The sequence below is a fragment of the Ixodes scapularis genome, unplaced genomic scaffold, assembly GCF_016920785.2.
Source record: "Ixodes scapularis isolate PalLabHiFi unplaced genomic scaffold, ASM1692078v2 PGA_scaffold4__175_contigs__length_147842914, whole genome shotgun sequence".
NCBI classification, from domain to species: Eukaryota; Metazoa; Arthropoda; class Arachnida; order Ixodida; family Ixodidae; genus Ixodes; species Ixodes scapularis.
Window position 1 is genome coordinate 69,332,179 of NW_024609879.1, and position 15,787 is coordinate 69,347,965.

Below are 15,787 nucleotides of genomic sequence, written 5' to 3' on the forward strand. Positions count from 1 at the left end.
AAACTGCACGGATCAAAACAGACCAAGGGGCGAGCCCTCAAAACCATGCACGCTCACCTTCCTGGAGGAAATTGGTCCGCTCCAAACATCCCGGCTCGTGGGATAACCGGAACCGCACACGAGCTGCCGGCTGGCCTCCCCCGCTTGCACACACCACCCTCTCCCACCGACCGCTGGCCTGGCAGCCCTGCACCCTCTCCACATCGCCGGGCGGAGGGAGGCGCAGTGTGGGTTGCTTTTTGGGGACAGTCCCCCGTGGAGGGACCGGTTCCCGGAACGAGTCGCTCCCGTGTGCGTCCCTGTTCCTGGATAGCGCGCAGTGCTCTCGGCTTTTTTTTTTCTTTTTATGCATGGTTGCACGGATTTCGTCTCTAGCGGACAGGTATCCGTTCGGCTCAAAACGCCGCTCGGCCAACACAACTCGGCCAACACCACTCGGCCCGCGGCTCGTCAATTCTCCACATGGGGCGGTCGCCCTCAGTGGCCTCTTTGGCGACCGAACACCCGGGCAGTGACAGACGGGTTCAGGAGCCCACTCGTATTTGATAGAAGAGCAATAATAAAAATCTGACCATACACACACACGATCGGCATACTCCAAATACTTATTTTTCCCTCGTAGCGTACAATAAGCAGCTATGTTCATTAATTCTGCGAAATGTGTTTTCTCCCCCTAGGCCGTTGCCCACAGACACCTCAAGAAGCCTAAAGGTTTTCCCGACCCCATTAGGAAAGTTGTTGACAGGCTTTCAGACATTTCAAGGCATTCTAAAGGGCACTTTAGATATTTCAGGAGAGCCTCTGACGGGGCCAGTGAGCCCACCAGGAAATATCGGTGCCCCCTTCAAACATCTCAAAAATTCCTTAAGTCCCTTTCACACCCTTTAAAAGAGTCCTTAAGTCCCATCAGAGCGATTTTCAATACGGAATATTTGTTTACGCGATATTAATAATCGTTTACAATGTTAGGCACCATTCCTTCAGAATATCTGTCTCGTTGAAGGATTTCCGAGTCACTGGGATAGAAAATGCGCCGGTATAACACGACACAAAATCTTACGGATGGCGAAATCAGCGGAGGTAGGTCATTAATGTAAGCCAGAAAAAACCAGGGTACTAGGACGCTGCCCTGTGGTACACCATATTTTACTGATATTGATGAAATGAGGTATCGTCTATTGACACAGACAGCTCGCGATTAGCTTGAAAAGAAGAGAAAAAAGTGAAAGCCGTTTACAACTCCCTGTAACGCCGAATTAGAGCGCAGCTCTTGAGGAGGAGGAGGGAAGGGTACTGGGGTAGTCAAGTGACCTTGGATGGGGGTCACGTGACCTAGGGGGGTCACGTGACCTAGGGGGGTCACGTGACGATGGCGATGCCGATGACGTCATCAGTAACGATGACGATGCGGATACCGATGACATCATCAGTGATGGTGACAATGACGATGCGGATGCCGGTGACGTCATCAGTGATGATGACGATGACGATGCGGATGCCGGTGACGTCATCAGTGACGTCACTGATGACGCCATCAGCGATGATGACGATGACGATGCGGATGCCGGTGACGTCATCAGTGATGATGACGATGACGATGGGGATGTCGGTGAGGTCATCAGTGACGTCACTAATGACGTCATCAGTGATGATGACAATGACGATACGGATGCCGGTGACGTCATCAGTGACGTCACTAATGACGTCATCGGGGGTCACGTGACCCCGGGGGTCACGTGACTTGGGGAGCCACGTGACTTTGGGTGTCACGTGACCTTGGGGTGACCTTGGGGAGTCACGTGACCCCCGATGACCCTTGGGGAGGGGTCACGTGGCCTTGGGGTGACCTTGGTTACGCCGACGCCGACGGCGACGCCGACGCCGCTCAAGCCGGGAACGGGCCCCTAAGAGCTGCGCTCTAAAAATGAAAGACGTTTACCACACCCTGTAATGCCGAATTAGAGAGCAGCTTTTGGGGAGGAGGAGGGAAGGGTGCTGAGGGGAGGGTATACCCCTCCTCTCTCCTCCTCATCCTCCCTGATACTCCTCCTACCCTCCTCCCTCCGCTTCCTCCCCTTCGTCCTCCTCCACTCCTCCTCCCCTTCTCCTTCACCTTCTCCTCCCTCATCCTCCCTGATACCGCTCCTCCCCTCCTCCTCCCCTTCTCCATCACCTCTCGCTCCCCTCATCCCTCAAGCTGCTCCCCTTCTCTCCACGTCATCCCCCTCCCCTTCCCTCCTCTCCTTCTCGTCATCCCTCCTCCCTTCTTCCCTCCTCCTCCCCCTATCCTCATCCTCCCCTTCTTCCTCCTCCCTCCCCTCGTCGTCCTCATCCACCCTCTCCACCTCCTCCCCCGCCTCCTCCTCCTCCCCCTTCCTCCTCCCCAGTCTCCTTCCCTCTCCCTCGTCCTCCTCGCCCTCCTCCTCTCCGCGCGGTGGAATATGGGACATTTGCCATAATGCTCTGCGCGGTTACGCCGACGCCGACGGTGACGCCAACGGCGGCGGCAACGCTGCTCGAGCCGGAAACGGGCGCCTAAGAGCTGCGCTCTAAAGTACAATTGACAACGTCGTCGCTAACGTTTAGAATTCAAAGTTTGTGTAATCATTGTTCATGAGGGACAGTGTCGGAGGCCTTAGCGAAATTAACGAAGATTGCATCGGTGTTAGAGGAGGCGTTAAAACTGTCATGCAAGTGCGTCACAAATTCGAATAGCTAAGTTTCGCATGAAAGGGTTTAACGAAAGCCATGCTGATTGGCAGAAAGATAGCTGTTATCGTTTAGATAGTCTATAAACTGAGAGTAGATGACGTGTTCCATTATTTTGCAAAGAATACTTGTATGAGAAATCGGCCTATAGTTGGACGGGTTATTGGAATCACCCGATTTAAAAATAGCAATAACCTTTGTGAAGACTTTGACGAGCGTGTTGGGACAGATCTAACAGTAAAAAAGCCCTCTGTCCCTCTGTTTGTTTTGTGCTTTCTTACTGTTACACCTTTGTGAATTTACAGTCGACGGGCATTTCTGAAGATTCTAAAGAGCCACAGAAAAGGCGGTACAAAAGTTAGTTTAATTATGAAGTTTCAGAAATTGTACACTATGATCGATCCCATTTCGCCAGTCTTTCAAGTGATTTATTTATTGTATGTAGATAACCAGTTCAGTCAAATCATTTATTTTAACACAAAGGTTTGGACTTCCCGCGTAAGAAACTGCCACACACAGCTTATGAGTAGCAAGTTTTAGAATAGAATATTGAATAAATGGCGTCGTCTCTATTAGCCAATCCAGAAAGCGTATTGTGCTCGGCGCATGTGCAGTAATGACGACGCTTTTATGTGGTTTTTGTTTGGGGGGGGGGGGACGCAACAATTCTGCATAAGCTGCTTTAACTCTTGCCATTGCTTGGGGTATGTAATATATAACGCCGAAAAAAAAAAAAAAGCAGCCTGCGTAAGTATCACCCAACTCCAGCGTTGTCGATGGCGAACATCAGTGTACTTTCAGTGGCTGATGACGCCGAAATTTACAAAGCGCGTCTGTTCATACAAATAATGATTTGTTCAGACTGGCTCATGAAGTGGCGCCTAGCGTTATAATTCAGCCAAACGTTCCAAGGTAATTCTCCCGCGCCCTTTAATATTATTTGGTCATATTTTCGAAAAAAAAATGTCACTTATTTAAAGGGCCTGTCACTATACCCTGTCTTGAGTAGGAAAATGTTTGTATAAAAAGTTTATTTCCTAGGGCCAATATTGTGAAATGCCATTTATTAATACTTTAGCAGGGTTGACAATTAAAAAAATTTTCGGCTTGGCCTAGGTCGAACTGTCAAAGTAGTTTTCCAATAGTTTGGTTTTCTCTTAATAGAACATCATGAGACAATAACACTTGTTTCTTTTATATATAAATCATCTGCGTCATTATACAAACAGTTTAGTGTGCGAAGGTAACTAAAGGTTAGGTGTTCAAGAAAACCAAACAGTAGTAAACTCGCGAGTTCATCTGTTCTGCCCTATTCAGCACACTGCTAATCAAGTTGTCGACCAGTACCTTCACATTCATGTATTAGTCTCCTCATTAGTTTATTTTTTGAAAATTTGTATTGTCGGGTACGGCCGTAGACGACGGCAATCTTCGCCGTACATCACTTCAGTCGTTTGACCACCGACCACAATAAAATACTGAAAAATGTTCGTAAAAAACGAAAATAAAAAGAAAACTGCCAGTTAGACTTAAAACAACCTCGTAGTCCTCAAACTGGCTTTGTACCGCGGTTTTATTGGTGGAGTTCTAGAAGGAAAATATCTGTATCTCAAAAATTAAGCAAAAACTACTTAATATCGCAACACGGCCCCTCGCACGTTGAAACCGAAGCCAACGAAGTTGAAGCAATTTAATGGCGGCGAGCGCGTCACCGCCCTTTCTCTTCCGGTCAGGCAAGTACTGAGATGCAAATGTCTACCGATCACGGAGCTAATCCTTGCCCTGAAGGTAAATCTAGGAGTAAAAATAATTTGATAGTCTTCTAACGCGGCATACCTGCGCTTAATAGAGATACATTTCGTGCTGCAATTCATAAAAGCTCTGAGCAGCATTTTTATAAACGACAGGCACGTTAGGGTGCTTAGATTTCACCTTTCTATTTCAGGAGCGAAGGTTTGGTTGTTATTGTAAGAGAAAGATCGATGAATTCTCTCCAGTTGTGTTTATGTGACAAAATCCCATATCATGATCCTGAACTATATATTTCGCTAAAAACAGATCGTTTGAATGCGATTTATTTAAGTGCAATTAAGCGGAGGTTTTTTTTGTATTTTTTTTTGTCCTCGTCGAATTTTATGATAAAACGAAGCTCACTGATTTCTCGGAGAGCTGAGTAGAGGACAAACCCCTGCGTTAGTGTAAATATTTTTCAATGGTCCCATTTTCCGCTAAGGTTGCGTTACCTTTTTAATTAAGGGGTAGATATAAAATAAATAATATACATTTTATTTGCCTGCGCACAAAGCTCCAGAAGCTAGAAGATCGTTTGAAATAAAATAATACTTACCTTTTTCCTCAGGGAGCCAATAATGAACGAAACAGGACGTTCTCAACCCGGTAAGCAACAAACTTTGAGGCTGTTCTTGGTTGCGCTTGCGTTGAAACTCAGCTTTGTTTTTGAAACATAAACTGACATACCCACGGTCGCACGCACGCACGTGCACCGCTAGGCAGTTAGTTGTGTTAAAATTACAAAATCGTTCCCTTTATTTTATTACTTTTTCCTTGGATAGTAAATTCAGGGTGTTGGGCGTTTATTCAAGCCGGCTTTTATACAAAAAAAGAGAAGAAAACGGTGAGTGTTAGATGAGTGCAGTCTTTAAAATGTATTTATCAGGCACGGCGAAGATTAAGCGCGCACATGATAGTCGCGGTACGTTGTCTAATGAACTGGAATATATCAATTAACTTAGAAAATATTAGTTTTACGGGTAATGTTTTAATCGCAGCATTGACGGCAATTACTATCAGAAGCCTGAGCAATAAAAACAGTATGTGAAAATTTAATAGAACTTTATGTACTAAATAATTTTTTTAATTTTTACCTTTTTAGCCTGATTTAAATATTTACGCTCAAAAAGATTGCCGCAAGCCCTGCCCACAGCAACGTTGTCGTTTCACGAATGAGGTCACTCTCTCGGCAGCAAGTCCTTGGCATCGATATTAGATCAGCTCAGTTAGAGAGCTGTTCATAGACGCTGCATGCACCAGCAGCACCCGCGTCACTCACCACGACTCGCCTCCCGTCGTTCGACGCGCCGGACGGCTACAGTAGTAACTGCAGTGTATTCTATGGAGTACGCACGTTTCGAAGCACGGCGTCTAGATGGCGCTCCATCGTACCCTATGGAACACACAGTTCGTGAACGAAAACCTAGATGGCGCTTTGAATGATGGAAGGCGGACTGAATTGAGTGAGGGGGGTACCCCCTTCCGCGGGAGTTCCACAACTGAGGTATTCTAGTAACGTTGGTCCTTGGTTAGTGCGCCGACGACACAACTGACCGCGTGACTGAAACAATCGCGTCACCCTTTGAAGCGTCATTGAGGGCAAGTCTGGCGGCGTTCTTTTTGAGAGCAATTTTTAAATCGAACTAAAAAACGTCGAATTTAGTCGATTAATGTCTGAGAAACTATTATATCTTCGGAAGTGTTTTCCATTTATCAGGCCTCTAATACTAATTGTCGTCTATACTGCAATTGCAATCTAACCCCTAACGCCAAATATTATTATTTGTTAATGAGGTTTTGTTAATTTGTTAATTCAGCTAAACAATTATCTTCTGATATAATGTCCACCGAGCCTTATATATAGATACATTGTAAAGGCGGTCTAGCTCTCACGTTTGTTTTTTTTTTTGATGAGAAGTCGGTTTGAATCCAAAACGAACACCCTGTACCGTATCGAACACGTGGTATAAAGAGCTTCTCCTCTTAATCCTTTATTAGAAAAAAAAATTTTTTTGTTAAAAATTACATTGGTTGAATCGCATAAGCACTTCGTTCCTTCACTCCTTACTTCATCGTTTCTATAGCGACCCGCGGCTAATGCGTTGTGTGAAACACAATACAGTATAAGCAGTAGCTAAAAAGTCAAATCATATATGGAAGTAAATAACGGCCAGTAAAGCAAACGGCTGATGTTGGTCATAAAGGGATGGTAAACCGAAATTTGGATTTTAAAAAAAGCAATGCAGGAGGTGTAGGCGGGACGCTACAGTCCCTATAACACTACTGGTAAGGCGATTCTAGAATGGACGGTTGTATTTTTTGGAAAAAAGAGGTCGAGATTGAACCAGGCCGACGAGGTGCGTGACGTAGAGATATCTCGTTTCCTCCTCTTTTCGCTTCGCCCTCAAGGCGGCGAGGTGGAGAAGACGCGAGGCCGTTCCCTCTTCTTCTCGGAAAAAAAAGACGTAAACATATCTGTGAAATACGCCTTCTTTTTTTGAAAAAAATACAGTCATCCGTTCGAGATATCGCTGTATGAGTGATGTATTGGTGTTTGTAGCATCCCGTTGCACGCTTTTTCCGCCGTGTTTCGTGGAATCCGGATGTCGGGTCAGCATCCCTTTCAAGTCGCAACATATATGCAGGCTCGCATATGTTCTTGGTACAAGTGTTGTTGCACAGTAACTATGCTTCACGAACTTGACGCCATCCTTTTCTAAAATCGATATGTATATACTATTTAGACCAAGTGGCACCAACCGTGCCTTTTTTTAATAAAATCGTTCTCCGTTCACAAAGGAAGCGGGTGCACAACTCCTAAGTGAATCCCTATGTTTTAAACCGCAAACAATTCTTAAGCTTTCCTATCGGTCAACCTCTATCTGTTACGCTCGTGCAGCAAAAGTAGGAGTGGTCAAGTTAGCACACGTGCAGCAGTCCCACGGCCAGCGATGCAAAAGCCCGAATAAGAATTTAATCTACGTTTTCGTTTTTCCAGTCTTGCGCCCGCTGCATGAGTGGTAACTTTAGCACACCGATGTGCTTCCCACGTGCTTCAAGTTGTCATAAAATGTACTAATGTAGGGGTCTTCAATGACTTTCTGCAAATTTATAATTGAAATAATATAGATACAATATTCAGTAAATCTTATGAACTTCTTTTGCTCATTAGTTTTTTTGTTTTGTTTTTAATTGCGCTGACGTCCGCCGTTGCTGGAATTTTTTTTTGTTGAAAATAAGCTATATTCTCTCAAACACCATATTTTTAAAAATGTGTGAGTCTTCGCAGAAACACCCGGCATGCAGTTATGTAAACAAAAAAATAACTTCAAAAAACGCCACTTGAAAGCTACTGTTCCACCAAACGCAAATTATAAAAATAAAACAGCAATATCATGAGAGCTAGTGTAGCGCAGAATTCATAGAAACATTTTAGCTGTGGATACTTTCAGGGAACACTGAAGTGCCCTGCACAGTTTACTCATTTGAATATTATCAAAATTAAAACCTATATTACACGAAATTAGTATTTCATTTTAGAATATCAAACCTCTGGAGCAATATGTCCATAGTTCTGCCGATTGTATTTTATAAGATTGTACCCAAAATATTTTTTTTATAAATTCTCATTTTGAATGTGTTAGTTCCCAGCCTCCATGTAAAGCACTTTCTCACAGTCCGAAGGTGCTTCACGGAAGTGCGCCTCTCGTCAGATATGTTCGACGAAATGTATTTATTTTGCTCTAATTCTACTTTGCATTGCATAAAACCTCTATGTTTGTAAACATCTAGACAAGTTCGTTACAAAAAACTGAAACGTTACAAAAAGATATATACTTAAGCTGTAGAGTCTTCAACAGTATAAAATACACCTTTGACGAGGCAGCTTAAGAAGGTTATGAAGGACTCGTCTAGGACTCACGCCCTTGGCTTGGGTGAAAAAGAAAAAAAGACCCTTTAATCAATTGTCTCTTAAAATACAATGCCTCTGAAAAACGCTCCAACGGATAAACTCCCTGGTCGATTTGGGCTTTCAGTTTGTGAAAAATTCCAGTATATTGGATGCCCGAAAAGTGCCTTATAGTTACCGATTTTCAGGTAGTTACGTATTTCACAACCATGCCTACACAATTCGATTGCATAACATCAGCTATTATTTATGATGGCCCAGTTTCACACATTTTGCTGCTTCTGCGTTTACACTAATTAACCAATTATCTAAATGTTTTTTTTTTGTGGTTAATTTAAAATATGTTTAGGACACACCTTATATTTTGGCGACTTCTCTCATTTATCTCGGGCATATGCGTACCTGAACTGTGAACAAAATTGTTCCAGGCATCAATGGAAGAATCGGAGGAATTTGTCTGGTGGGAGAGAAAATAGCTGCAGTGACAGATGACGGCAACTTCACCGGCGTTAGGGACGCTGCTATTCAGCTATCGGTTCTGTAAGTTCATTAATTACGCACAGGACAATAGCGTTCAAAGGAAAACACTTACATTATATAACCTAACTTAACAAGTGAATACGTAGGCTTTGAAGTTGATGTCATAACACCAAGGATTATATAAAAAAACTAAATTATCAACATCTTGATCCTGCCCGAAAATCAGAATTACGCGGAATGCGGTTTCGATATCAGTAAAACGGTCATTAAATCTAGCGTGGAAGTTTCTCACTACATTCAGTCTGCGAATAACTTGATTTTCGTAACGTACAAACATGCCCTACAACATACTTCGCGTTAAAATTTCTGGTTCACTTGCTTGCCAACTTTAGAGTTTATATAAAATATTGTGAAGAATGATCTGCAACCTTTCCATGCATTGGCGTTGCTTTCAAACGGTGGAACATACACTCTAAGAAATGCCTGCGGGTCTACATATCCGAAAAACACGCAAAGAGCCAATCTCTGCCATCTACGAAATCAGCTCAGCAAATGTTGAGGAACTGTTTCAACCTACAAATTAAATGTGCGCTGTGGCATTACTCAATGGAAAAATGACGCTTTAAGTTGCGTTTATGCCACAGCACAGACTTAATTATGAGGTCTAAACAAATGTTCCACATCCTTCGCTGAGCTGATTTTGTAGATCGCAGGGATTCGCTCTTTGAGCGCTTTGCGTATAAGTAGACGCGCAGATAGTTCTTTGAGTGTAGAGGCGTACGTTTGTGATACCGATGGGCCCAGATTGCCGGTGATGCTTTAATGTATACACAAAATAGAAAAAGATGAGGTTCAAGGTTGGGACTTAGCCGGTTTTATTTTTATTTCGCAAGAAAAGACCAACGTTGTGCGCTGCTCCAAGAAAAACTAAAGCTAAACAACGCTCAAATATTACAGACGTGCCCCGGTGTAATTAAATACGCCTCACGTTTTATATACGTATTTTCCTTGCTATAGTCCGCGCCCAACGCATAGTCCGCACCCCGTGTGTAGTTCGCCATTCGTGCCTAATTCGAACGTAAAATTCATCATACACAGCACTCCTTGAGAAAGGCCTGCTGTATTAGGTCACAAAAAAGCTCGTATCAAACATAAATTAACATTAGTGCACCCTGTTATTCTTAAAATATTTCACGTCTTGTCACAGTGAACGACCTAGAAAGTAAAAAGACAAACCGTATTATAGTGTGCACGTATAAGCTTTAAAAATGTATAGTCTGTGAACTGAAAGCCCGAAAAATCCGGTACTCTTGATTAAAAACGAAAACAGCGCAAGGTCATGGACAAGAAACAGAAGGTCGACGAACAAGGCGCTGACTTACAAGTGATGTTTGTTCGTGCTAACATCGAGTATTACCACTGTAACGTTATAACAATCAAACAAAGAAAAAAAAACGCATCTCCACGTGGTGAATGATGTTGATTTGGGAGAAGCTCTGGTGGTGCTTGTCTGCGTAGTCGCTGAGCCGCAGCATGCCGAGCCTTTCGTTCGTTTTCATCCATGTCACGCTGCGGTGAAATACTCAAATACGTATATAACCACGCTCCATACCACACATTCTCTTTCTGACATGGATGAAAACGAACGAAAGGCTCGGCATGCTGCGGCTCACCGTCTACGCAGAAGAGCACCACCAGAGCTTCGCCCCAATCAACATCAGTCACCACGTGGAGATGCGGTTGTTTTTTTCTTTGCCCTACACGAGCACGGGAGCACGTGCTCACGTGCTCGTGAGCGGGTGAGCTCACGAGCAGGAGCACGTGCACCGGACGGCGGGCGGACATACGGACATGGCTAGCCCCTAAAGGGGTATCCACACGAAGGAGAAATCACGGGGATTTCTCCACGGTGCGCGCATCCCACGACGAAAACGTCAGGCTTTGCGATGTGCAAAAGCCTCGCGTTTTCGTCTCGTGATGCGCGCGTGCCGGGGAGAAATCCCCGGGATTTTTCCCTCGTGTGAATACCCCTTAAGGAGCTTTGCCCCTAAAAACAAAGAGAGAAGTCTTGTTCGTCTACCTTCTTGTTCCTGTCCGTGTCCTTGCGCTGTTTTAATTTTTAACCATGAACTACCATATAGCCCAATCTTCTACGTTAGTCAATGGTACTCTTGTTTAAAGGTTTAAAACCGCGAAAATATCGAGGAAAAAGAAGACACAAAGACGACAGGAGAGGTGTCAGCGCCTGTCGTGTTGTCTTTGTACCTTTGTCCTCGCTTTTTTCGCGCTCTTACACCTCTTAAGTAGTAGGAACCATCTAGCCCAAACTGAATTTATAACGCTACATTCTTGTTCGGTATTCTGTCAGCTTCTCAATCTTTAACTATGTTTAAAACACCGCTGGTATTAACATTTAGCCAGACCCATGTGCTCGATGTTAATTAACAAGAATATCATTGTATTTTGCTCACAATAATTATATTTTCGTTCATTCATTTTCTCAGGCTCACCGATTCTGACGCCCATGATTCGATTAACCATGCTCTCCTTTCGCCATTACTGCCCATTCCCAATAAAACACTCGAACAGGCAATGAACAGCATTGCAGGCCTAGCTGAAAATGTTACCATTACGACTCCTATGACTTTCCCCGTTCCCGGCAAAAGAGTACTGATTCCGAAACACAACCTGCCTTGGGACACAGGACTCATTAAAAATGCTAAGCAGCTTAGCACAGGTGAACGGCGGCGTGTTTTCTCGACCCTTCAGTGAGCTACCTATACCTAAGTCCTAGGGATGGGCTCCATGCTCTAAGGTAACCTGTAACACTGATGCGTTTTTGTTGAATTTGGAATGCTATTTTTTAATATCTACGTAGTCCGAACAAGTAGTATATAATTAGTGTGTTCTTGAAGTGTGCAAACTCTTGAAGGCGTTTCCATCGTTTTTTTTAGTGTTACGGCTGTACCGTTTGCTAGTTAGGCACCGTTTCGTTAAGGAATATATGCTTAAGTCATTAAAAATTCGAAAACCTCCAATTTATAATTGTATAGTTGAAAACATAACAAGACAACTTTTAACTATGCAATACCCCTGCTTCGCAGACATTTTCAAAGGCACAATCAAAATCTTTCACAAAATTGGCGATTCAGCTCGTGATTTCATTCTGTGCGTCCAACATGACAGGCGCTAGTTCATCAATTCTACATAGACAATCGGGCTGGATGTCTTTGACGTGCCTAAGGAATAGGGATATTTACGCAGTTCTTATTTCGGATGATTGAAACTGCGTCTTGAGATTTTTGTTTACTCTGGCAATTTAGGATTTTTGCGGGAAACACTTACACTTGTGTCTATTTTTAAGCATGGGTGCTGTGTATGACGGCGAGAGTCCTCCGGGGTCTGAGTTCGTGATCGGAAGTGACGGTGCACAGGAGTGTGACCCTAAGGATGGATTTCTCATGGGCGAATGGAAAGATTATCAGAAAAGCTTCAACTTATCTGAATGTACTCCATACCAGGCCGTAATGGGTCTAAGGTAAGTTTCCTTTAGATTACGTTTATTCAGTGATACAGAACATCATTTCTAGAACATCGTTTCGCTTGGTGTATAACGCTAGTTTATACCCGATGAACAGTTGTGAGACTGAGGTGTCCTCTTGTACCCGCCTGGACCAAATGAGGGGATCACGGGCAGCAAGGGATAGGCTGTGTACTTTTTACCTCTAAATAAGACTCGCATTCAAGCAGACTTTGAAAGGAATTTATTACAATCGACGCCGTATACTCTGAAAAAAGCCCGTGCGTCTACTTTCCCGGAGAGCACTCGGAGCGCCAATCACCGCAGGTTAGGGAGGCAGCTCAGCGACCGACGATGCCGAAGCATATGTGTAGACTAAAAAACGCGGTCTGAGTTGTGACATTAAGCAATTCAAACGCTTGCATTGCCTAATGTCACAACTCAGACTGCGTTTTTTAGCCTAAACTTATGTTTCGGCATCGTCACTCGCTGAGCTACCTCCGTACGTTGCGGTGATTGGCTCTCCGAGTAATGTGCGGGAAGGTAGACGCACGGGCTGATTCAGAGTGTAGTTATAACTTATTATTTTGTAATGTTGCAATTACCACGTCATATCTATGGGCTGTCATTTGTAATGTAATATGATTACAGAAGCTTTGTAAAACTTGCTTCATGTCTACTCGTAGCGTTTATAAAGTAGTATGAAATTAATACTGGACCTAGTGCATTCACTCGATTCCACCACACAAAGAAGCTCAGAATTACAAAATAAATAAATAATATCATCTATAAAAGTGGAATATGGCACAGAAAATTGATTTTGATTTCATCGATGGTGTCGTGCGCTTGTGAATTTTTTGGTACGCAATGATGTAACTTTTATTTGTTTATTTTAAAGGAAGCAGGCGAAATGAGGTCAGATGACGTAGATTAAATCCTCACAAGATTTCATTACTTGCGTTTAACATAAAGTTTAACGACTACAGATATACTATCTGTAGTCGTTAAACTTTATACAGTTAAACAACTTATATACATTTGTGAGTATGATGTCTACAGTAGTGTCTAATCTGTGCAAACTCCTGCAGTATGTGCGTGAGGGTAACTTTGATAGGCTTGCAATTCGAAGTGCATTTTCATACCCGCAGCGACATGGTGCAAGCGAGAAGTCTTGTTTACAACTATGGAGTTATGTGGGTTCGTAGGTTTGAGACACAGATGTTGCTCTGTTTTGTTAGACTACGCTTACGATGTGGCTTAAACACGTTGCACTGCAAGCTTTTTCTTCGTGCATATTCATTGATACACTTCCAGAAAAGGTGCGTGCAGTTGGTGAAATAGCTTGTGCTCGAGCAAAGTAAATATTAAAACTTTTTGACATGCACAAGCACCAGCTCAACTAAAGCACCCTTCGCTTTCGCGACTGTGTTTTTTCTACTGCTACACGCAATTATTAAGATAAAAAATAGTGCCTTTAGTTTATTTTACAGGGAACAGAATAAAGTAGCAATGAGAAAAATCGGAAGTAGCATGGAAACAAAATGAGTGGAAACAAAGACATTTGATTTATGCATTACTTGGGAAGCATCCGTGCAAAACAACGTGACAACAGTTTGTAACGTAAGGAGAAAAGTAATCAGTTACTTTTATGAAAGCAATTAGTAAGGATAATTTCCTTATTGTAATCGACTTCCTATTTTAATTAGTGGGCACAAGTCTCATTTGAAGTTTAACACGTTGTCCCAGTTTTCTTTTGGATTTCCTAACTGGTGCACACCTGAGTTCTTCCAAAATATACATAGTTATTAACGAGTTCACTTTGGACAAAACGTTCGAGGAACCTCTTTCCACTCAAGTAGGATGCGCATAGCTGGACTTTGCAGCAAGCTCGACGGAATCGTCGGCGTGTAGTTTTGGGTTATTTTCGTTAATTTTCAAACTAACCCTGTTTGGGCTTAGCGTAAATAATTAGAAATATGTTGATCAAATGTTACAAACTTGGCGTTCCGTGTTTAGGTCACTGGTGAATAGAGTTTGGTGACGTGCATCTTTGTGCTTCTGTATAGAGCACTTTTGAGTAAAACATGAGAACAGCGGCCTTAAAGCGCCCTTATTTAATTTGGTCGGGCTCAAGCTATGTTAGATAAATGTAACCGTAACCTCTATACGACACTTCAGTTAGACTCGTCAAAGCTGCAAAAGCTTCGATAGATTTAAATCTTAGCACTGCTTTACAATAGCTACAATTAAAAAGCTAGTATAAATGAACGACGCTACATTTTGCAGGCTTACTGACATAAAAAGAATAACTCATAAAAACAAGCTTTTGCACTACATCGGTCTACTACTTAATTTGTTTTATAAAAATGTGACCAAATGGCAACTGAAGTTTTCAGATGGATTATAAAAGACGTCAAACACAATTCCCAGTGGCTGCATTTAAGTCATACGTAAGAGTAGTGAAAAAAAGGTCCGAAACAACAGTTTTCTTGTCTTTAAAATGACAAACGAAATGGCAGTGAAAGAGAAAGTTAATTGGAAGTTACTGTTTTAGGAAATCAGTGGGAAGTCAGTGTTTTAGTTTTAGTTTACAGAAATAATACACCAATTTAACATTACTTCCCAATTGTTTCACACTATATGACAGTGATAAACTTATAAATCACTAATGCATATAATATTCACACTTTCAGGCAGCGTGGAACTATATGTTACGGAACTCCAGAAGAAAAGAAAAAGCTGCTCGAAACTACAATGTAATTCTACTTCCAAAGAAGCGAAGTCATGACTCCTTATCATGACAAAAATAAGCGACTAAACATCCTGAGATTGCAGGACCCAAAATCAGGCCTCAATTAAAAGTGTTTGTCTACATGCGTAATTGTTCGCAGAGGGTTTTTTCAGGGGTGCCACAAATTGAAAAAATTAATGAGTCGAACTTTTTTACTCACTGTCTTTACGGAAAAAAAGTTTTCCCGATTTTATTGGGCCTATTTTTTTTATTTATTTAAACCGGCGGTATGATACCGCAGAGCGGGCCAAAGGCAAACGGCGTAGATACCTAACAAGCCCCCTCTTGGTTTCCAGCAGGCAACAGGCAGACAAAATTTGAAATAATAAGATAACATACCGACCATACATAAAGTTGCAAAGCCTAAGCAATGTACACGAAGTAGCCAAGCATGAATTATACAGAAATCAATGGTCACAGTATAGTTCAACGTAAAGCAAATTAGTATAAAAAATAAGTGGTGATTCAATCTAAAACCTGAGTATTATAAACCAATTAAATCTCAGTTTAGTCGCCAATATACCCTATTCAAAATCCTATCAAGATACTTAATTTGGGACACTGACTGCCAGTCAGCAGCCTTGGT

General features: G+C 42.7%; 1 protein-coding gene across 1 annotated transcript in view; it reads left to right on the forward strand.

Annotated features, from left to right (window-relative positions):
* Window positions 1–15,170, forward strand: part of LOC115320236 — a 94,906-nt gene extending 79,736 nt beyond the window's left edge. Inside the window, exons 5-8 of the mRNA XM_040216676.1 lie at window positions 5,069–5,106; window positions 8,839–8,950; window positions 12,255–12,428; window positions 15,104–15,170. Of these exons, the coding sequence (XP_040072610.1) occupies window positions 5,069–5,106; window positions 8,839–8,950; window positions 12,255–12,428; window positions 15,104–15,170 (391 nt within the window). The remainder of the gene's footprint in view (window positions 1–5,068; window positions 5,107–8,838; window positions 8,951–12,254; window positions 12,429–15,103) is intronic.
* Window positions 15,171–15,787: the final 617 nt, after the last annotated feature.